The 22,079-nt window shown below is 50.0% G+C and overlaps 1 protein-coding gene and 1 long non-coding RNA gene across 7 annotated transcripts in view; one reads left to right on the top strand and one right to left on the bottom strand.

The window, feature by feature from the left end:
• The window catches only part of LOC118918498 (uncharacterized), a 37,258-nt gene extending 15,957 nt beyond the window's left edge, over positions 1 to 21,301 (bottom strand). For 2 of the 3 annotated variants that reach the window (XR_008998522.1, XR_005027162.2), the window contains exon 1: positions 14,366 to 14,470. This is a non-coding gene — a long non-coding RNA (uncharacterized LOC118918498). Of the gene's footprint in view, positions 1 to 14,365; positions 14,471 to 21,116 lie in introns of those variants that run through there. The other variant, XR_008998523.1, reaches the window with a different exon arrangement.
• A 78-nt stretch (positions 21,302 to 21,379) lies between these two features.
• Positions 21,380 to 22,079, top strand: part of CRHR2 (corticotropin releasing hormone receptor 2) — a 46,523-nt gene continuing 45,823 nt past the window's right edge. Inside the window, exon 1 of one of the 4 annotated variants that reach the window (XM_057504629.1) lies at positions 21,380 to 21,577. In XM_057504629.1, the coding sequence (XP_057360612.1) occupies positions 21,491 to 21,577 (87 nt within the window). In that variant the 5' untranslated portion in view covers positions 21,380 to 21,490. The remainder of the gene's footprint in view (positions 21,578 to 22,079) is intronic. The other 3 variants (XM_036897391.2, XM_036897396.2, XM_036897395.2) reach the window with 3 other exon arrangements.

The following is a 22,079-nucleotide window of genomic DNA, read 5'->3' as shown; positions in this document are numbered from 1 at the left end:
CTGTCAATTCTGCGGGCCAGCAAAACACCCGCCCTACCTCTCCCCTGGAGATATAATGGCCATTTTAGACCTCAAAAGGCATTAACTGTTTGTTGTTCCTTCAACACCGCAGAGAAGCAAATCTTTTCTACCGCAGCAGCAAAGGCAGAAAGCTTCTGGAACCCCAGTAAGAGAGCCCAGCCGTTTGACTTTCAGATGTGACTACCTTGCTGTGGAGGTGGGGGTGGGAAGGTGTGATGGGGACGCTAAAGTCACTGGAAAGAGGGCACCATGGATGCACCTGCCCACTTTGGCCCTTCCCAGGAGATGGCAGGCTAGGGGAGTCCCGGGGCAGGCAGGCCCTTGAAGAGCGTGGAGTCGGCCACCCAATTCATGGATGGAAAAAGCTGGGACACCGAGGAGGGAGCAGCCCCAGGGCGTGAGGCTTGGTGGAAACCATGCACAGCAGAGTTTTAGCCAGCGGCCAGGAACCCTGGATTCCAGGCCCAGCTGACCTCTCCTCAGCTGCGGGGCCGTGGATGCCAGGCCCTCCCTGATATGCAGGTGGTCAAAGGGACATGTTGCATGGGATCTCCTTCCGGGGCCTGAGGTCTCCTCCTCTCCACCTCAGTGCTTCTCCCACACAAAGGAAGTCTTTGTTCTCATCCAAGGCTCTGGCAGGAGAAGTGGGTATGTGCAAAGGATGGCAGGAGGGCCAGGTACTGAAGGCTGGAGCAGTGGGGCCACAGGGCAAGACTGAGACCTTCCCCAACATCCAGTACAATGCCTGGCACATAATAGGTGCTTAATAAATAACTGCTGAATGGTTCAAAGTATCCCCATTTACAGATGTGGGAGCTGAAGCTCAGAGAGGTGAAGCAACCTGCCTAGGGCCACCCAGTAAGTAAGTGGCAGGCTGGGATTCCACCTGGCTGCACCATCACACCCACAAAGGGGGAAGGGGTGGTGGTGAGTGCAGTTGACCCACGTGCCTGGTGCTCAGATGACGCTCTGCAGGGGCCAGGAAGCTGATTTCCTGAGTCTGCCTAGCTACACAGAAAGACAGACAAAACAGACCTGGGTTTGAATCAGATCATAAAAATCGCTCCCCTCGTGTCTTGTGAGGATTAAGAGAGGCTGCTGGGCCAGGCGCACAGGCAAGGGGTGCTCTCTTTCCCTGGACGGTGCTGGGTCTGGGTAAGGACTGGGGTGCAGGAGGCAGAGTCCTGCAGGCAGATCTTGTCTGCCTTTCAGAAGTGCCTCCTGCTTCCCCAAGCTGCCCCCTGCTGCCACGGAAGGAAATACCTATCAGCAGTGCCCTGTGCAATTTCCAGCCTAGAGAACTGCGCTGCAGGACAGACCCTGAGGGCCTAGTGTGCCCCTGAAGCCCTTCACTCACCTTCCCTGCAAAGACGAAGGGAGGCAGAACCCGCAGGAAGCGGTTGGGCTCAGCCTGGGCCAAACTTAGGTCTTGGGCAAGTCCAAGAGCAGACAAGTGGATACCCGCTGGAGATCAGAATCCCCCTCAGGCCCAGCCCTCACCCCAGAGGGCTTTGTAAATAATGCCTGGAGTAATTAAAAAGAGACTGTGCACTCCCTCTCCTCCTACCTCTGGGGAGGGATATTCATCTGCAAATAAACCAAATCCAGCGATTTGCCTGACTCCGGCTCTCAGGCTGCCAGTGAGCTGCCAGGCGTCTTGAAGATGCCTGTGGACCAGAGTGTGGTTATGCTAATAGGCCACTCCAGGGCAGCTGTGCTCTCACACTCTGGGCCCAGTGGGAAAGGGGGTTATATGGACAGTGAGGCCCCCATTCATCAGTCATGCTTCTGTTGGGGGTGGGGGACTCTCTATGGGCTACTCTGTGGGTCTCAAGCCTCCGGAAACCTCAGCTTACATTTGGGGAATAGGAGGAGAGCTTTGGCTGATCTCTGCTGCAAGAAGAGGTGCTGGCATCAAACAGTTGGGCATGGTGTAACAATGTAACAGGGCTTCAAAAAGAAAAAAAAATGGCTATGCACATTTCAGGTGGAATTACGTTATGCAACATAAAAATACCAACAGACACCAGGTGAAACCCTGCTTCTAGATAGCTGAGAACCCATCTGAAGTTCCAAATTTATCACCCGTCAGCAGCCATCAGATACCAGTGCCATGATAGGAGCTCATGGCTCATCTGAATCTAAGCACCTCCAGAAGGCCATCTCCTAACACCATCACACCAGGGCCAAGGGCTTCACTGTATGAACTCGGGGGGACACAGCCACTCAGGCCACAGCCAAGTGTACTACCCTTCCTTACTGTCTCGTATCAGACTTCTCCAAGACAGAGAAATGTAAGCCCGGCTGTGAGGTCAGGGCCACCTCTCCTCCTTCTCAAATCCATCATTCTGTCCCCAGAGGCTAGAGGCTACCCAGGGCCCGTCTCTTCCTCAGTGGGCAGCCTCTTGTCCACATCGGCCCCAGTGCAGGGCCCAGCTCCCAGCGTAGGGCTGGGGATGGGGGAAAAGGAGTGGAAAGGAAGCTCCAGTCCACACTGGGGCTGGTTTCTGTGGCAATGGATGTCCCCACCAAGGGCTCACACGAAGGGAAGACAGAAGGGAAGGGGAGCGTGGTTTTCCAAGCAGAGGGCAGAACAAAAAGCTCTTTGTGGAACAAAACAAAGTGCCACCCCTACCTGGGCCTCCAGAAGGAGCCTGAACCACTAAGAAGCTGGTGTCCTTCCCACCCCCAACCTGCAGGTGGCAGAAGCAACACGGGTCAGAGTTCACCTGCCACGAATGAGCAGCCCCCTCCCCCACAGAACCTCAGAGTGGGGGGCAACGACAGGGCTGAGCCCCGCTGGCAACAGGCAGAGAACAGAGCCCCAGAGAGGTCCCAGAGCTGGTTAGAGTAGAGCTACTGTGGAATTTGAGGCTCATCTCCAGTTCCTGCTGCCTTGCTCCACTAAGTAAGAAAATGACAACAGAAAACAACTGAGGACCGCTGGTCCAATGGGGCCTGAGCACCTAGGAAGCTTCAATGAGTGCTGAATGTGGGATGAATAGATGGAGGGAGGGACGGAGGGAAGGATGGAGAAAGGCATGAAGAGCAGTTAGATGGAAGGATGGCGGGATGGGCACTCATCTGAAATATTCTGAGTAGGGTCAGGACATGTGTTATATGCTCTCATCTTGAAACTGAACAGAACAGCATGAGAGCTGGGAGGGAGTCCATGAACACCTGCTCATTAGTTTAAGGCAGTGTAAGACATGGTCCAGAGTGTGGCCTCAGGAGCCAGCCTGGATTGAAATCACTACTGTAGGACCTGCTAGCTGGGTGATGCTGGGAAAGTTATTAAACCTCCCTGAGCCTCGAGTTGCTCATTTGTAAAATGTGGATAATGAGAGTTTCAACTCAAGGGGTGGTTGCAAGAATTAAATGAGATTACTTATGTATAGTGCTAACACAGTGCTTGGCATATAAAAAGACCTAAAAAATAATACCACTGGCTATTACTATAAATGATTAATTTCTTGTCCACTTACCATGCACTGTTCCTTATTTGTAATTGTAAGACTACAGTGGCAACCTTTCAGTAACCCTATCTCACTCAGCATAAAAGCCAATGGCCTTATGATAAACCATAGGACCTCGTGTGACCTTGCCTGATTTCCTTTCTGGCCCCATCTTCTTCCTCTCTCCCCGTGATCGCTCTGCTCTTGCCACAGCATGCCTCAGATATGGCAGGCATGTTCCTGCCTTAGGCCCTTGGCACCCGCTCCCTGCCAGGCTCTTTCCCAGAGAATCTCATGGCTCACTCCCTCACCTCCTTAAAGTCTGCTCAAATGTTCCCTTCTCAGGGAGGCCTTCCCTCACCCCCTTTTAAATTGTACCATCTGGTCCCATCTATGGCTCTCTGATCTTCCTCCCCTGCCCAGTGCACCCTGTGGCACCCATCTCTGTGTGACTTACTTCCCACTTGACTTAATCATCCTGTTTGTCTCCTGCCTCCCACAACAGAATCCCAGACCTGTGAGGGCAGCGATCTGATCTGCATCCCTTCTGTTCCCCAGTGCTACAGCGGTACCTGGCACGGAGAAGGCACTCAATGAACAGTAGTTGAATGACTAAATAAGTGTCATGGGGATGTGCCAGGTCTTACTGCTTATGTCCAAAATCCCAGTGATCCAAGGTGCAAGGAGACGATAACTGTCTAAACAGAGGTAGAAATAGTTCTTAGGGGAGCCTGAAGAAGGCATTGTGGAGGAGGTGGACTTTGCCTTGAGCCTTGGTTGTGGGAAGAATATGCTTGGGTGTAGTGGGGGAGGGGGATATTCCAAGCTGTGGGTGGATAATAGCCAAGGACCCTGCAGAGAAGAGGGGCTGGGGATCTGGAGCACACAGGGGTTTCCTGAAGCAGGTCAGTCCCTGGGTAGGGCAAGAAGGTGGTATATGTGATCCTGAGGCCACAAACCAGATTTTTGCATTGGGGGAGGGTGTGAGGACAGAGGTAGCCCTGGGAAGTCCCACCCAAGTCAGGCAGCCAGACCCGGAGGAGGTATAAGGAGCCTTCTCATCAAAGCTGTGGCAAGGATGGATTGCTTTCAGTGAGCAGGCTCAGAAATGAACATTACTGCCTGCCCCTTCTGCACTTCTCCGAAATTCTGCATTCTCAGCCCACACTGGAGCTCAAGGGGGAAGGCAGGAAGCCCGCTGGGGTGCTTGAAGCCCTTCACTCTAGATGAACTACACCCGGAGTGGCCCCCACGCACCCTGCGTGGCAGGACGCCGCCCCCTCCAAGCAGGGAGCAGAGGAGGCTGCTGACTGGGAGGAGGCCTGGCTGTCAGGGCCAATCCCCGCACAGCTCCCACAGGTCTGAGATTGACAGGGGTGTGGGCGGAGCAGAGGGGAAGCCCAGAAAGAGCCTTGGAACTGGAGTCAGGTGGTAGTTTCCGGGTTCAGAACCTGGCCCTGCCACTTACTGGTGCTAGCAACACATTCAAAGTCTCTGAGCCTCATCTTCCACATAGGGGAGAAAACCTGGCTGGGCTGGGCCAGCTGGACTCATAAAAACCTGGGGTAGGTGAGGGCCTGGAGGGTGTAGGTGCTACCCTGGGACACCCTCACAGGGTCCATGAACATAGAAAAGCAGAGAAAGCTGGTGTTGGGGTGGAGAGACGGTGGTGCACTCAGGGAGGCTGGGGGAGGCAACTTACATTTTTGGTGGGGTTTCCCAATACAGACCTTTCCTCCACTGAATTTCCTGGCCTAGAGTTCTCTGAAATACCTCGTGTCCTTTATAGTAAATTCTCTTTTTTCTCAATCTGTTTTGAGAGGATTTCAATTGTGTCGTAGGTTGTGTTTCCAGAGGCCACAGCAATCTCCCCCAGCCCACAAGCACTTTTGCAATGGGCCTTGCCTCTCCCCACCAACAGATGAAGTCTATTTCCCCTCCCACGGCCCTGTGACTGGTTTAGCCAGTGGAATGAGGCATCAGTGATATTTTAGGGCTTTGAGGTACAGGCATTAAGAAGACTGGGCAGCTTCTCCTTGTGTATTCTGCCACATAAAAAAACATTACTTCCCTGAAACCACCATGCTGGGAGGAAGCCTGAGCTAAGCCATTTGGAGAGGGCCCAGAGAGATGCCTGCCATCCAGGGCCCAGCTGGTCCAGCCATCCTCGCCCAGGCTCTGGGCATGTGGAGAAGAAGCCTTCTTCAATGTTCCAGCCCCAGCAGAGGGGGCTCCATCGGGCCCTCGCCCAGTTGCAGAAGCATGAGTAAACAAATGATTGTTGTTGGAACCATTATATTTTGGGGTAGTCTGTCACACAAGAATAGATAACTGAAAAAAACTGCAGCAAAAGGCCACTCCCATCTCCTGAGCTCAGGTAGTGACAGTTCTGGGAGTGATGGACACCCCATTTGGGTGAGACCCCATGAGCTGAGGAGGCCTTGGGTTCAGGCTAAGCCTTGTCTCAGATTGGCTGTGTGACTCTATTGTTCTAAGTGTCAGAAATACCTCACTCATTCTGCACCCCACCCAGGCCCTGTGAGCATTGTTCCCAGACCAGTCCAGTGATCTGGAACCTCACAGAACTTTCTCTGAGCCACATTATTCTTCTCCTTCTTTAGCAGTATCTTTACTAAGACTCTACTCGTTCAATGAGCATTTTCTCTACAAATGGTCCAACCATATGAAAATATGCTCAGCCTCATGAGTAATCAGGGAAATGCAAATTAAAGCGAGAATGAGATGCACCTTCCTGTTTATCAGGTTGGCAAATGAAGATTAATCAAAACTGCTGTCGACAGGTGTCGAGGGGTCTCAGGTGCTGGCAAGCAAGCAGTCTGGAGGGCAGCTCTGCAGCATCTATTAAAATAGAAAATGTTTGCACCTTCCAATGCAGCAGTCCCACTTCTGAGTCTGTACCCCAGGGAAATACTTGCACATGTTACACAAAGAGGCATGTGCAGAAGTGTTCTCTGCAGCATTGTCAACAGCTGTGAAACTCTGGAAATGAACCACACCTCCAACAAGAGCAGTGTACCCAGCTCTGGTACACAGGGCAGCTGTTCCCATACATGGCATTTTATTCCACATTTATGCCACAGCGGAGATGACTTACATAAGTGACACACGGCACAAAATTTCTGGCACCAAAAGCCCTCTAAGACATATTGTTAATGTGAAAGGGCCTCGTACAGTATGATACTTGTGTGAACCACCTCACGAAAAACAGAAATACACAAATTCACTGTAAATGCGAATTTTAAGGTGTGAAAAGGAGGTCGGGAAACTGATAAAGTGTTCTCTGGGAAGGCTGATGGTATTGGGAGGGCCAAGGGAGTGTTTATCCTTCTTATTTTCAATCCCTCTAATAATGCTAATGTATTTGGGTGTTTCTTATGTTATTAAACATAATTTTTAAAATAGGTATTTATAAATGCCCACAGGCACTTCTAAGTTGTTGTGGGCAGCTGAGAAGAGTCCAGGCTGTGAAGAGAGCAAAGGCTGGCATCTGAGGCTCAGATGTGGGCGGTTGTGGGAGCACAGGAGTGGGGAGATCCCTGGGGGCTGGAATGGCCTAGGAAGGCCGCCTAAAGGAGGGACCCCCCTCTAAAGACTGGTGAGACCTGCGTGATGCTGAGGAGGAGGAGCTGTCCAAGCAAATGCTAGGTGCCCAGCCGCTGGGGAGCTCTGTGGGGACCTTCTGGCCCAGACAGGAAATGGGATTGGATAACCCCAGAGGGTGTGTCCTGCCCCCACCTCCCCTGTGCTCTGGCTTTTAAGGCTGATGAGTCCTGGTTGCTCTGCCTGTGAGGCTATGGGGCCAGAGATCAGAACAGCAAAGATGTAGGACTTGACATGTCCCCATGACTCAAGCCTCAGTACCACGTGCATGCATACACAGACATGCACGTATACACAGACGTGGACACTACCGCATCTCCTACTCCCCAGGAAGACTTCCTATTCATCTGCATGTCCCCTTGTTGATTCACCTGTTCATTTGCATATTTTTATTAGTTCATTCATCCACTTCCTGCCCATCCAATAATGAATGAGAACTCCCTATGTGCCTATGGGCCTAGCACTCCCCCTCAGCACCCTGCCCTCCTTTAGAAGCCTGTTCCTGGAGCTGGAAGGCCCTCAGAGTTCATCTGGTCCAAACTTCATCCGTTTCATAGAGAAGAGCAGGAGCGTGACTTGCCAGGGTTGCACAGAGAGGCAGGGCCAGACTGGGATGAGGAAGGTCCCCCACCCACCCCACGTCCAGTTTCTGCCATCCTTATCTGCCTTTCCAATCTGTAACCCAGCACCCACACTGCACCTGTGCCCAGAGAGATCAAAACGTTCTGGCTCAACAATGGTGGAATAAATGAATAAATGAGTGATGATGAAGTAAAAAATAGGCAATGCTGAATTTCTCTTCGAAGAGAAAGGGGAAGAGAGAAGCTGTCTTCCCCATGCATGTAAAAGTGGATCTCTGCCCTCCTCTTCAGCCTTAAACCCCGGGGGGGGGAGGGGGGGCATGTGCATGGGGCTGGGGAGGGGAAGGGTCGGGTGGAGGATGTGTTTGAGCTTCCGATCTGCATGTTCACCGAGTCAGTGTGTGCACATCTTGGGAGGTGAACAGACCTTGACTTTCAGGAACTTAGGCAAAGGCAGCAGTTCCCAAACTCAGTGCATCAGAACCTCAGAGACTGAAAAACCACGCTAACTTTCTTATTCAGAAGGTCTGGGTGGGGCTGGGAGTTTACATTTCTAAGAGCCCAGTAATGCTGATGCTGTTCTGGGGCAGCAGTGGTCTTGTCCTAGCTCAGAACCTCCCAGGAGGCTCTGAAACCACCCAGTGCCTAGGCTGCTGCCCTGACCAATTCCATCAGAATCTCTGGGGAACAGACCAGGCAGTGGAGCTCCTTATACTTCACCTAGTTGAAGGACTGATATTTTCTCCTTCTTATAGTCAATCAATTGTAGATGAACACTTTTGAGAAATACAATAAAAATAGATTTATAGAAAAAATGAAATAAACCATTAATATACACAAAGTAAATGTTCACCTTTTTCTTATTAAATTCAGCAAGCATAAAACTGCTCTCTCAATTGCCATAAAAGCTTCCATATGCTTACTCTCAATTTCTGCACATATTGCACACTAGTAGCCAAAAGTTCACAAACACAAACTGACGAAGCATCCACAGACACCTCTCTGAGTAGCCTTAGGCAAGAGCCCCCGGTTACCTCTCAGGGTCAGTCACAGCCAGACAAAGATGACCAATAGCTTAACCCTACCTTCCCCTGAGGAATCAGCAATCTTACCTCTCTGTATGTCTACAATTCTCAAATCTGGATGAGCAGCAAATCCTCTTTTCCATGTCTACAGGGTCTGTCTTTGTAAGGGTCAGATTTGGAGGGTTTTCTGAAATATTTTTTAGAACAGGGCTACTGGTAACCCTCCCACACCACTGGTCAAATGTAAATTAGTTCAACCATGTGGAAAACAATATGGAGGTTCCTCAAAAAAAGAAAAATAGAAATACCATTTGACCTAGGAATTGCACTCCTAGGAATTTACTCAAAGAAAACAAGATCCCTGATTCAAACAGACATATGCACCCCTATGTTTATCACAGCACTATTTACAATAGCCAAGATATGGAATTGTCCATCAGTAGATGAATGGATAAAGAAGATGTGGTACATATACACAATGGAATACTATTCAGCCATAAGAAGAAAACAAATCCCCCCATTTGCAACAACATAGATGAAGCTAGAGGGTATTATGCTCAGAAAAAATAAGCCAGGTGAAGAAAGACAAGTACCAAATGATTTCACTCATTTGAGGAATATAGCAACAAAGCAAAACTGAAGGAACAAAACAGCAGCAGGCTCATAGACTTCCAAGAAGAGACTACCTGTTACTAAAGGGAAGGGATAGGGGAAGGTGGGGGTGGGGGGAGGGAGAGAGAAGGGGATGAAGAGGCATTGTGATTAACACACATAATGTAGGTGGGTCATGGGGAATGCAGTATACCCCAGAGAAGACAAGTAATGATTCTGTAGCATCTTACCACACTGATGGAAAGTGACTGCAATGGATGTAGGGGGGGACTCAATAATATGGTGAATGTTGTAACCACAATGTTGCTCATGTGAAACCTTCATAAGATTGTATATCAATACTACCTTAATAAAAAAAAAGTACTACTACTGGGAAAATCACTAAGAGTAAGCTCATTGAGAAAAACACTGTTTCCTTGCAGTTAGATGCCTGATTAGGAAGCCAGTAGTTCTGAGTGCTGGTTTTAAATCTGTCATCAACTAGCTAAGGGGCAAATAATATTTCTCTGGGTGTCGCTTTTCTCTCCCTGTGAACTGGGCAGCAAGGCATCTCAGCTCTGCAATGTCATCACTGTGGTTCCAGTGATCTGAAAAATGCTTATTGCCCCACAGATTCAGCCATCGATGGCTGGATGGAAACCGTGGTGAGACCCTCTTGGAAAAAATTCCCCAGTTCAAGAGTCACACAGCTAACATGTGATTAAGCTGATGGCTGCTGTCCCTCCCCAGGTGAATCCAGTGCCAAACTTGCTAACCTGAGTTGTGTTTGCCTTTTCCCAAAGGCCGTCTGTTGATTCTGTGACATCCAGACCCATGATCAGGTCACAGCCATGGACAGAGAAATGAATTAGGAGAAGCAATGCAGCCTCTCACTTAGACGGACTTAAGTCCCAGCTCTGACAGGGGTCTGAGCAAACCCTTCCCCTCTCTGGACCTCAGTTTCCACATCTAAAATGAGGGGAATTAAACTAAATTGTTCTCTAAAGTCATTATTGATTGACGTTTATCACAATACAAACATTTTTAAAAGAACCTTGTCACTTCTGGCTCGGATCGTCAGAAGCAGGGTGGCCAGAGTGATCTCCTCCATCCTGACCATATTTCTCATTTACTTTCCCATGTAAAGCCTGTCACACCAGTAGCTAAACTAACCACTCTGCCTTGATTAAGCCAGTGTGCAGTGAACTAACCACTCTGCCTTGATTAAGCCATGCCATCTCAGAGCAATCTGAGGAGGTAGGCACTCTAATAGGTACTATTCTGAGCTCCACTTTACAAAGAGAATTGTGACCCAGAGAACTGAAGTAACTCACCCAAGGTCATGTAGCTAGAATACACTGGACCAGACAGTCTGGCTTCAGTCAATTTCTATTGAGCACCTACTATGTGCATGTAAGACCCTGTGCAGAATCAGTATTCGGAGACAGCTGTGATGGTATTTATGTTATGTTCACAAATCAATTTCACCTTCTTCCTGAGAAGTCAAGGGAAATGCAAGACAACTTGGATTTCCTGGGTCAACATTCTATTTACATGCCAAAAAGGACATTCATCAGCTGTGCAAGGAGATGCACTTCTCTGCACAAATACCACCTTTTATCACCAAATAGTGGCTCCAGTGCTCAGTTTGAGAGCCCTGTCTTTCTTAAGGAAAGAAAAAGCCTTTGAGTGAAATTCTGACTCTCCCTTCACAGCCTTCCAGCAAGACTGGCCACAGGGGCAGGGGGTTGATTCCCAGGTGAGCTCTGAAATTTGGTGGGTGGGTAGGTGACAGGAGAGCCCATATTCTCATTTTGTAGCAAACCCTGAGAAAACAAGAGTGGTATTTGTAAGGACCTGTTGACCTTAGGGGGTCCTCTCTGCAGAAGACACCTAGCATGGTAGTTATGATCATGGCCTCCTGACCCAGGCGGCTTGGGTTCAATTTGAGTCCACCACTTATTGGCTCTGTGACCTTGAGCCTATTACATAATTCTCTCTATGCTTCAGTTTCTTCAACCCTGAAACCTAGACAACAGCAAGATTTATGAAGATTTTATGAAGATTATGTAAGTCCATATAGTATATGTAAAGGGATTAGAATTATGCCTAGCAGGGAACAAGGCCACATAGGCATTAGCTGTTATTATTATGATGCCAGGTAACTCACAAAGGCCGCTATTCGGAAATGCCGAAGGCAAGGGTGTAAGTGTGGGATTCCATTTCCTCATTCAACATGCTTCCTGCTGAGAATGGTGTGATAACCTTCCCTGAATGCAACGCAACAGGAATGACTTCTTTCCCTTCTTCCCTCCACCATCTATATGTACTCATCTTTGGCTCCTGTCTCCTCCCCTTCGTTGACTGTCCCAGTCCCACAGCCTCCCAACCCTCCTCACTAAGCTTACAGGCTGGACGGTTCCCTGATTGCAAGGGACTCAGCTTCCCTGAGAATGCAGTCTGGATTTTTCCTTTGCTTCTCCTCCCACAAACTCTTATGCCCCTGACTGGCCTGGCTCACCTCTTCCCATCCTCCCTGAGAAGAGCAGACACAGGGCTGAGCCCACCAAACGGATCAGTGAGCGGACTAACTCCTATCAACTGACCACAGAAGCAAGCTTGCTGGGAAGACACGCAGGTGAAATGCCAGCCGCAGCTCATCTGCAAAGCCGTCTACACAGCACGGCCTCCACCAATGCCAGGAGGGTTGGCTCTCCTCTCTGATGCCTGTGGGACTGTGCAGAAGCTGGCTGGGGTGTGATTTCTGTACCTCTACCCACAATGGCAGCAGTGAGTATTTACATGTGGTCTAGGAGACTCCCAGAAAAACTCAAAACCAAGCCCACACTAAGGGTTCACACACACAGGCATATGAGATAAACAGGTATTGGGCTGTGTCACAGTCAGCGTTATACATCGGCGTGGTTAGGTTATGGTGCCCAGTTCCTTGGTGAAACACCTATCAAGATGTTCCTGCGGAGGTATTTTTTCGATGTGACTGACATTAATATCAGTGTCTTTGAAAATAGCAGACTACATGCTGTAGTGTGAGTGGGCCTCATCCAATCAGTTGAAGTTCTTAAGAAGAAAGACAGATTTCCCAAAGAGGCAGGCATTTGGCCTTGGACTCCCTCATGGAAACCCTGCCAGAGTTTCCAGCCCACCTGGCCTTCCCTGCAGATTTCACAGTCCAGGCTGCAACATCAACTCCTACCTGAAATTCCAACCTGCCAGGATTCCAGACTTGCCAGGCCCCACAACTGCATGAGCCAATTCCTGAAAATAAACTTCTCTGTGTATATACATCTCCTACTGTCTCCGTTTCTCTGGCGAACCCTAACACAGGCAAAAGCGAAATGGCAGGGGTACTCTGAGACTCTTGAGGGAAAGTCACAGCGAGCCAGAGGCCAAAGGAAAGAAGAGGCCTGAATGTGCCACAGTGGTCATTATTTGAACCATCTCGACTCCACCTCTATCATCACTACAGGAGCTGTCCCATTAACAAACCCAGGAGTACCCTGCTGTGGGGCCCTGACAGAGGAAAACAGGCAGGAGGAGACTGTTCTCCCTCCCTCTTTCCCAGCGGACTGCAGGGCACTCAGTGGCCCGCACAGTCAGCAATGTGCTGGCCTTGACATAGTCTGTCCCCCAAGCTTGGGCAAGCCGGGCAGCGGCCTGGCAGAGCGAGGTCAGAGGCGTAGACCCAGGTGTGGCCGGCTCGGAGCAGCACATCTTAGCTTCCCAGCACGGGGCAGGAGCATCTGTGGCAGAGCTTCCACACGGCAGGAGCAGCTGCACTCCACTCCGTGGTCAGGGGCTGGGGGAAAATCCACGTGTGCCTTTGCAAGTCAGAGACAGAGGGCAAGAGTGGGAACAAGAGGCCAGCCAAAGCTGGGATTCTGAGCAGAGGCGACCATGAGAACATGAGCTCCCTGGAATACGTAACTGCCCAGAGGTCACTGAGCCTCCCAGGGGACGTGGGATAGCGTGCTTATACCAACTTGAGCGAAATCTCAGAGGACAGCTGTCGTCACATGGAAAGAGATATGGATGAGAGGTCAAGGGGGAAGCAGCCCTCACACAGTCAGGACCCAGCTTCCCCCATCTCCATAGGCCAAGGCATGTTGGCTGGAAAGGAGGGCATAGAGTGGCCCTGAATCCTTCATTGAGCTTGGATTAAATGTTTCCTTGTTCCTGGCTTATATCTAGCCTTCAGCACTGTTGATGATTTCTGTACATCTCAGGAAGGTGAATCAGGAAGTGCTAGTTTTTAGCTGTCATAACTTCCATGTCCCCTAATTTGTACCCTTCAGGGCCTTGACTTGTTCCAAGAACAGCTGAGGACTGAGGAGAAGAGGTGATCAGAGTGGAAGGAAATGGATTCTACCCCATGACACTGACAGGCTGGCTGGGGCTCAGAGAGCAAAGCAGAGCTGCCACGCACCACCAGGCCAGGGTGGTATCAGAGTGTCTGCCCAGGAGACCCTGGAGTGGCTAAAACAGAACCTGGGAACCCTGAAAGGGAGGCCACACCCCTGGGAATGCAAACTTCACCAGCTCCTTCCATAACGAGGGGGAATGTAAGGCAGCCTGGCCACAGAGATGATCCTTATGCCCCCACTCAGCAGATGGGAAGCCTGAGGCCCATAGGATGAAGCTTTTCCCCCTGGGCTGCCAGCTGCTAAGTCATGCAGCAGGACTGGACCCCTCTCTCCGAGTCCAGGCTTGGGGCCAACTGAGTAAGGCAGAGGACAGACTCCCAGGCCTGTGGGCCTCCAGGAGAGCAGTCAGGTAGACCTGGGGTTCAAATTTGGTTTCCTCTGACTCACTCCTTGTCCTCCCGTGGCCCAAGGGGACTCCATTAGCAAAGGCACCTCCCTGCCTTGCCAGCTGGCAGTGCCCAGCCTTGGCCTTGTCCCCACATTCACTCACATTCCCAGGTTCAGTCAGATGACTCCCAAGCTGCCCAGCCACGGGATCTGACCTTTGCCAAAAGGCTGAATCCAGGCCCTGCCAACCTTTTATTAGCCTGTGTCTCAGGCTGCTGCCCTCTCAGGGACCCTCAAGTCACCTCATGAGGAGGCAGTCTGGTCAGGAAGACGGGACATGTGTCCTCGGTTCATCTCACCCTGCAGGCAGAGGGGGCAAGAGAGCGGGCTGTCCCGGGGTGGCCCCCACCAGGGGCAAGGCATCGGGCCTCACTGTGCCTCAGCTTCTTGCCTGTAAAATAGGAATGGGAACTAAGTGGCTGCCGAGGTTCCTTCCAGCTCTGATGTGCTCTGAGGAGCAGCACCAGAATGAGAACTCAGGCCACATCTCCTTCTTACCCACACAACCTCTGGGCATGTCCCAGCCCAGCCCTTCTCCACCCAGTGCTTCCTACAAGGCCAGTGTGACCACGTCATCCCCACCGCTAATGAATCCTGCCAGTCGCTGCCTTACCCAGCGACACAGGCCCTGGCACCTCAGCAGTGCCCCTGCCACCCGACCATGATCGTCTCCATCTCCACGGACTCCCACGTGTTCCCCAGCTTATCTCATTCTTGCTCACCTCTGGGAGGTCCACTCTCCACCTTGAATGCCTCTGCTTGCCAGCCTCCACACCTTCACCCTCACCCAGCTGAGCTCAGCTCATCCTCCATGCCACTGATGGCTGGGTGGCATTGGTGACCCATACTCACTTGTCCTTAGAGTCCTTGCCTGTTCACTAGTCTGCTTCCCCCAACACACTAGAACAGCTGCTGCATCTTCTCTCCCTGCACCTTGCACTTAATAGGTGCTCAATAAATCACCTTGAATTCATAGTGAGGATTATCTTCTGCCTTCCAGCCCAGTGCTCCTGTAGGAGTCCCAGAAAGGTTAACTTGGATGGAACCATCTAGATTCTACCCACTGTGCCAGGGGCTTCTCAGATCCCTCTGATCTGTCCTGGACCACTCCAAGCCCCTTGCCCCAATGTCATCCCCATTCATTTGTTTACTTGACAGACATTTGTTTAGAACCTGCTCAGTTCTAAGGGTGGTGGCTGCCAGGGACAGTGGTTGGGAAGTGAGAGAAATGGGCGAAGGGAGTCAAAAGGTACAAGCAACCAGTTATAAAATAAGTAAGCCCCGGGGCTGTAACGTACAGCATGGTGATCAAGGTCAATACTGTATTGCAGGTTTGAAAGTTGCTAAGAGAATCTATCTTAAATGGTATCATTACATGGAAAAAAGTTGTTTTTGTAGCTATGTAAGGTGATGGAAGTTAACAAGACTTCTTGTGGTGATTGTTTCACAATGTGTACAAATACTGAATCACTATGCTGTACACCTGAAACCAATATAGTTATATGTTAATTGCACCTCAAATTGAAAATCATAAATAAATAAATTTTAAAACAGACACTATGCCACTCAAGGCACCCATGGTTGTGCCTGGCATAGGGTCCCCAACATAGGGGGCCCCCAGTGTTCACTGACTTTGACCTGGGAGGAACAAAATGACCCTGATGATTTTCTCTCACAAACTGGTTGCTCTCGCACAACCCTCACAGTGTCTCTCCATGGTAGGTGTTATGTTTCATTTCACAGGCAGGTAAACGGAGGAGAAAAAGGGGATGGAGGGAGACATCATAGCAGCCACAACAAGCACTAGAGCAGGTGTTCAGGGGGCCCCATAGGCAACTTCCCCAGGGCACAGCAGGGGCCTGCCCCACACCGCCCTCTGGATCCCTTCTGTGGGTTTCGGCCCAGCCCAGCCCATGGCACCTGCTCCCGGGAGGAGCCTGCACAGGGGATTGGGGGAGAGAGAAGGACAGCTGTGAAACCACAGACATGACAGACAGGAGCCAGGCACTGAATGCCACTCTGCACTGGAGCCCCAACTCCTCCTGAAAATACAAACCCCACAGCTGTTCCCTAGGCACAAAGTTCAAGGTTCCTTCATGAGCAGGTAAAAACTCTGCCAGAGCTCACTTAATCCCTATTAATCAAACATGACGACTTGTTTTTCTTTAGAGACTAGTGACAGCAGAGCTGATCATAACTCATACTTAGACCTGGCCTCTGTGAGCCAGGATTTTGGAGGAAAAGAAAGAGAGAGAGATCAAAGCAATATCCCACAGAACCACAGGAAAAAAACAAAAATAAAAATGAGCAAAATCAATGCCTGTTCTTTCAGCAGTGTCATAAAATTGTTTTCTGAAATTGCATTGCAAAAGCAGTCTAAAGCTAAATTGGTGTGACCATGGCTAAAATAAGGTGATGGCTGCATAAAGCTAGGGGACAAGATGTTGCCTGCATAAGGTGGGCAGGGAGCTGCGGTATGTGGTCTGAGCAGTCTCAGCCCTAGATGAGAAGTGGGATTGCTGTGGTGGCCCCAAAAAGGAGGAGATAGAGTCTGGCTAATGTCCCCTTGGTGGTGCAGGCCCTGCCTTTCCCTCAGACCCCCTTCTGGACTGGGTATAGAGGGCAAGTACCTCAACATAATAAAGGCCATAAATGGAAATTCATCCCATGCTCTTGGGTAGGAAGAATTAATATTGTCAAAATGGCCATCCTGCCTAAAGAAATCTATAGATTCAATGCAAACCCTATCAAAATACCAATAGCATTCTTCAATGAACTGGAACAAATAGTTCTAAATTTCATATGGAACCACAAAAGACCCTGAATAGCTAAAGCAATCCTGAGAAGGAAGAGTAAAGCAGGGGAGATCTCACTTCCCAACTTCAAGTTCTACTACAAAGCCACAGTAATCAAAACAATTTGGTACTGGCACAAGAACAGACCCATAGACCAGTGGAATAGAATAGAGAGTCCAAATATTAACCCAAGCATATATGGTCAATTAATATACAATAAAGGAGCCATGGACATACAATGGGGAAATGACAGCCTCTTCAACAGCTGGTGTTGGCAAAACTGGACAGCTACCTGTAAGAGAATGAAACTGGATTACTGTCTAACTCCATACACAAAAGCAAACTCGAAATGGATCAAAGACCTGAATGTAAGTCATGAAACCATAAAATTCTTAGAAGAAAACATAGGCAAAACTTTCTTGAATATAAACATGAGCAACTTTTTCATGAACGTATCTACCTGGGCAAGGGAAACAAAAGAAAAAATAAACAAGTGGGACTGTATCAAACTAAAAAGCTTCTGTACAGCAAAGGACACCATTAGTGTAATAAAAAGGCATCCTACAGTATGGAAGGATATATTCATAAATGATATATCCAATAAGGGGTTGACATCCAAAATACATAAAGAGCTCACACACCTTAACAAACAAAAAGCAAATAATCTGATTAAAAAATGGGCAGAGGATCTGAACAGACACTTCTCCAAAGAAGAAATTCAGATGGCCAACAGGCACATGAAAAGATGCTCCACATTGCTAACATCAGAGAAATGCAAATTAAAACCACAATGAGATATCACCTCACACCAGTTAGGATGGCCAACATCCAAAAGACAAACAACAACAAATGTTGGCAAGGATGTGGGGAAAGGGGAACCCTCCTACACTGCTGGTGGGAATGTAAATTAGTTCAACTATTGTGGAAAGCAGTATGGAGGTTCCTCAAAAAACTAAAAATATAAGTACCATTTGACCCAGGAATTCCACTCCTAGGAATTTACCCTAAGAATGCAGGAGCCCAGTTTCAAAAAGACATATGCACCCCTATGTTTATCACAGCACTGTTTACAATAGCCAAGAAATGGAAGCAACCTAAGTGTCCATCAGTAGACGAGTGGTTGAAGAAGATGTGGTGCATATACACAATGGAATATTATTCAGCCATAAGAAGAAAACAAATCCTCCCATTTGCAAAAACATAGATGGAGCTGGAGGGTATTATGCTCAGTGAAATAAGCCAGGCAGAGGAAGACAAGTATCAAATGATTTCACTCATCTGCAGAGTATAAGAACAAAGCAAAAACTGAAGGAACAAAATAGTAGCAGACTCACAGAACCCAAGAATGGACTAACAGTTACCAAAGGGAAAGGGACTGGGGAGGATGGGTGGAAGGGATGGATAAGGGGGTGGGGGAAGAAAGGGGGCATTACGATTAGCATGTATAATGTGGGGGGAGGCACAGGCAGGGCTGTGCAATACAGAGAAGACAAGTGGTGACTCTACAGCATCTTACTATGCTGATGGACAGTGACTGTAATGCGGTATGTGGTGGGGACTTGATAATGGGGAGAATCTAGTAACCACAATGTTGCTCATGTGATTGTATATTAATGACACCAAAATTAAAAAAGTCCCAGGGGAAGACCCTGATTAAACCAGTTCAGATCTACTGTTCTGTTCCAACCAGCTAGTGGGGTGAGGCCCTCTCACCTACCCAGCCTGGTAGATTGCACTGGGCCGACCCACAGCAGCCCACTGCCAATCAAATCACATGATTGGAGTAGAGCATGCACTCTCAAGGAGGCAGGAAGCAGTTTTTGGCAGGTAGTTAGTTGTCTTAGATATTACAATGGTTTGTGGCCTTTCAAAGAACCAGAGTACATACTTGATATACGGAATGTCTGTGGTATTAAAATTTCATGGGGGGAGGATGAAATTACGGAAAAAAACCTAAAAGGTCTCTTACAGAAGTAAGATAAAAAATTTTTTAAAAAGATGATACAAACACTGGAGTGGAGGATGGAGCATTTCTTAGAAGGACAAGACCATTATGGACAAAACAATGTCCAGCACCCCTGCCACTGCCTGCAGCTGCCTTCTCCAGCCCTTTATCCTCACATGGGTACATACCTCCTCCTCATTCCCCAGGCACCAGGACACAGACTGTCAAGCACAGTGGACTTTTTCTAAGGTGCAGGGATAGTGAAGACTGCTCACTGATGTTCATTCACACCTCAGGAAAGCCCTTTCAGCCCATTTCTCCTTGGACCTGGCCAGCCCTGCAGTCCTTGTCCCCTCTTTTCTCTCCCAGAATCTGGGACAAACCCCAGCCCAGGTCCAAGCCTTTGTACCCCTCCTTTATCTTGAATGCCAACCTAAATCTAGGAATTTTACCCATTTTACTTCACAAAGCAAAGCACTCACTTCCCTTTTAAACCACCCTGAATTTGTCTCCCATAATCAAAAGGGACCTTGAAGGCATTTCAAAAAGAAGAAGGCTCATCAGCCCTTGGAGTCTGCCCTTAGGAACACCAAGCTTCTAAGTAACAATTTTGTATGAGCCTGCCCAGATCACAGTAGGCAAGCTTTCTTCTACCACCAGCAGCCTCGGAAAGTTGAGAAGGGCTGTGCAGAGGACATCCCAGACACTCAAGGGCTTTGTATGAATTCTTATTGTTGTTTGTTTTTAACCAGTCTGTGTATAAGCAGTTCTCCTAAGAGCATTCCAGGTTGGGGGAGGGATCTATCAGGAAGCATAAGAATGCCCTGCCAGGGAGGAATCAGGTCGAACACCACCTATTTGCCTGCACTGCACACCCTTCTAGAACTAGAGTGGACCTAGCTTCCTTCCAGCCTGTCCTGTACTCCCTGCCCCTACCCTGTCCTCACCCCAGCAAGACCCCCTGTCGGGCCAGCCTGTACTTGCATAGCCCCTTGCTTCTGCTCATACTGACTCCTTCATCTGGAGTAAAGGTCTCCCTGTCTCCAGCTGTTTAAATCAGGGAGACTGGGTCAACTCTTCCTCAGCTTTTCCCGTAAAGATTTCCTTGCAGCTAGGCACAGTGCAACAGAGGAGGGAAGTGGAAAGAAACAGAAAGGGCGGTGGGTGTGGAGGGGGAAGCTCTGCCCTCAGGAAGTGCCTCTCCCCAACACCCCACACCCCCTGTCCAGTCCCCACCAAGTGGTTGGAAACCCACCTCTCTCATCCAAGGGGCAGTTAGAGTCCACACGGAGGAAGAGTCACGGGTTCAGACTCAGGCCTGTGAGATTTCTGGGGAGGGTGTGACATGGGAGCTGGTGCAGTCAGGAAAGACTACCTGGAGGAAGAGGTGGAGGGGAAGGGGACCTAGGGGTCAGAAAAGTATCCCAGGCAGAGAGCTCAGAGTGAACACAGGGTGTCTGAGTTTCTTGAACAGGCTGAGCTCTCCAGGGCCTGTCCTCACCTTGTCTGCACCCCCACCAAGGCTGCACCTACGGGAAAAGCTCAGTGCCCACTAATCGCATTCCTCAGATGCTTTCTCTTCAGATCCTAAGGGGACTGAAACTGCTGCTTAAGCTTTTAAACTCCGGACACCAGGCCAGCTTGTTAGCACAGTTCTAGAGGCCGCTTTAGTGGCCCCTGAGCCCTGACCCCGCCCCAGGGTGGACCAGTCCTCATCCAAAGCCTGCACTGCTGGACCAGCCCTAGGGCTCCTGCGCAAGTCATCCAAATGCACCAAAGCCTGGACCCCGCCCCACCCTATGTAATCAGAATCTCTGGGCGGGGCCTGATTTTGCTGCATTTGTTCTCCTTGTCTGATTTTTTAAATATCTTTTTTAGCATTTTACTTCAAATTTAAAAAGTTGGAAGAATGATCCAAAGCATAGCCATATACCCATCATCCACATTTACTGATTATTGACATTTTGCCCCATTTGCTTTATTGTTCTGTGAACCTGTATTTATTTCTGAACCACTTGAAAATGTTAGAAACACGAAGCCCATTTAGTGTGGACCTCCCTGCTGTGTACTTGCTAGAACAAGAACATTCTCCTACCTACCCACAACACAGTGCAGTTAACAAAACTGGCAAATACAGGACAGGAACAGTACTATTATTTAATCCAGGCTCCATATTCAAATTTAAATTGCCCCTATAGGTACTGGCGCCTGGTAAAAGCTCACCAGATCATTAGAATAAACCATGAGACCCACCCAGCCTACTGGAGGCCCTCTCCTCGCTTTCTCATTTCCTCGGTGCCTAAAGTGGATAGCTCCAACCCAGGCAAAGGTGTAGGGCTAGATAAGACATTAACCCCTTCTAAGCAGGTTGGAGGGAGTTTGCCTCGGGGCTGCTGGGGCAGAAGAGGCTCCCCAGGATCCGCTGTAAATAACCTGGAGCGGGGCGGGCTGTGGGCGGTGTCACCGGCGCCTGAGGGTGAGGAGGAGAGCACCCCCTGTCCGGGGCCCTACCTTGGCCACCGGCGGAGGGGAGGGAGGGGGCCGGCTGGGCTCCAGCTGGAGGAGGGGCAGGCGGGGCGGGACCGCCGCGCTGCGGAGGTGCGCTCTGGTGCCCGGCCACCGCGGCCATGGGACGTCCCGCGGTACCCCCGCGCCTCCCGCACGTCCCACACCCGCTCTTCTGGCTGCTCTGCCTCCTCCCGCAGCTGCTCAAAGTAAGTCCGGAGAGTGGGAGTCGGGTCTCAGGGTGGGGCGCGCAGGAGCCGGCAGCTCCGTGGTTTCTGACTTGGCGGGTGGGGGCGAACCTCAGTGCTGTTACTGGGCCCGGACTCACTCGGTCCAGCTGGGTTGAGTGGGTGGGGGAGGTCTCAGGGCTTGGCCGGGGTGGGGCTGGGGAATCCCTGTGTCAGATGACGGGATGGAGATCCGCTGCCTGGATGAGGTGAGCAGATGGAGGGGAGATGAACTAACACCAGCTAGGATGGGACAGGGAGATCCTTGTGGATGAGCAGCTCCTTCTGGGTGACGCCCTCGTGCCCAGGACGTGCCTTTCCTCGGGTCCGGAAATCCCCTATCCCCTATCTGTTCTGTCTCCAATCCATCTCCTGTGCAGGAGCCACCAGTTCCTTCCTCCCCCACCCCAGTTCTGGGCCTTTCTCCCAACAGACCACCAGAGAGCTGCCCCCATCTCCTGCAGCCCTGTTCCCACCCTCCTCC

The sequence above is a fragment of the Manis pentadactyla genome, chromosome 7 (assembly GCF_030020395.1).
Source record: "Manis pentadactyla isolate mManPen7 chromosome 7, mManPen7.hap1, whole genome shotgun sequence".
NCBI classification, from domain to species: domain Eukaryota; kingdom Metazoa; phylum Chordata; class Mammalia; order Pholidota; family Manidae; genus Manis; species Manis pentadactyla.
The sequence above is the reverse complement of the archived record's forward strand: the minus strand, read 5'-3'. Positions and strand labels throughout refer to the sequence as shown.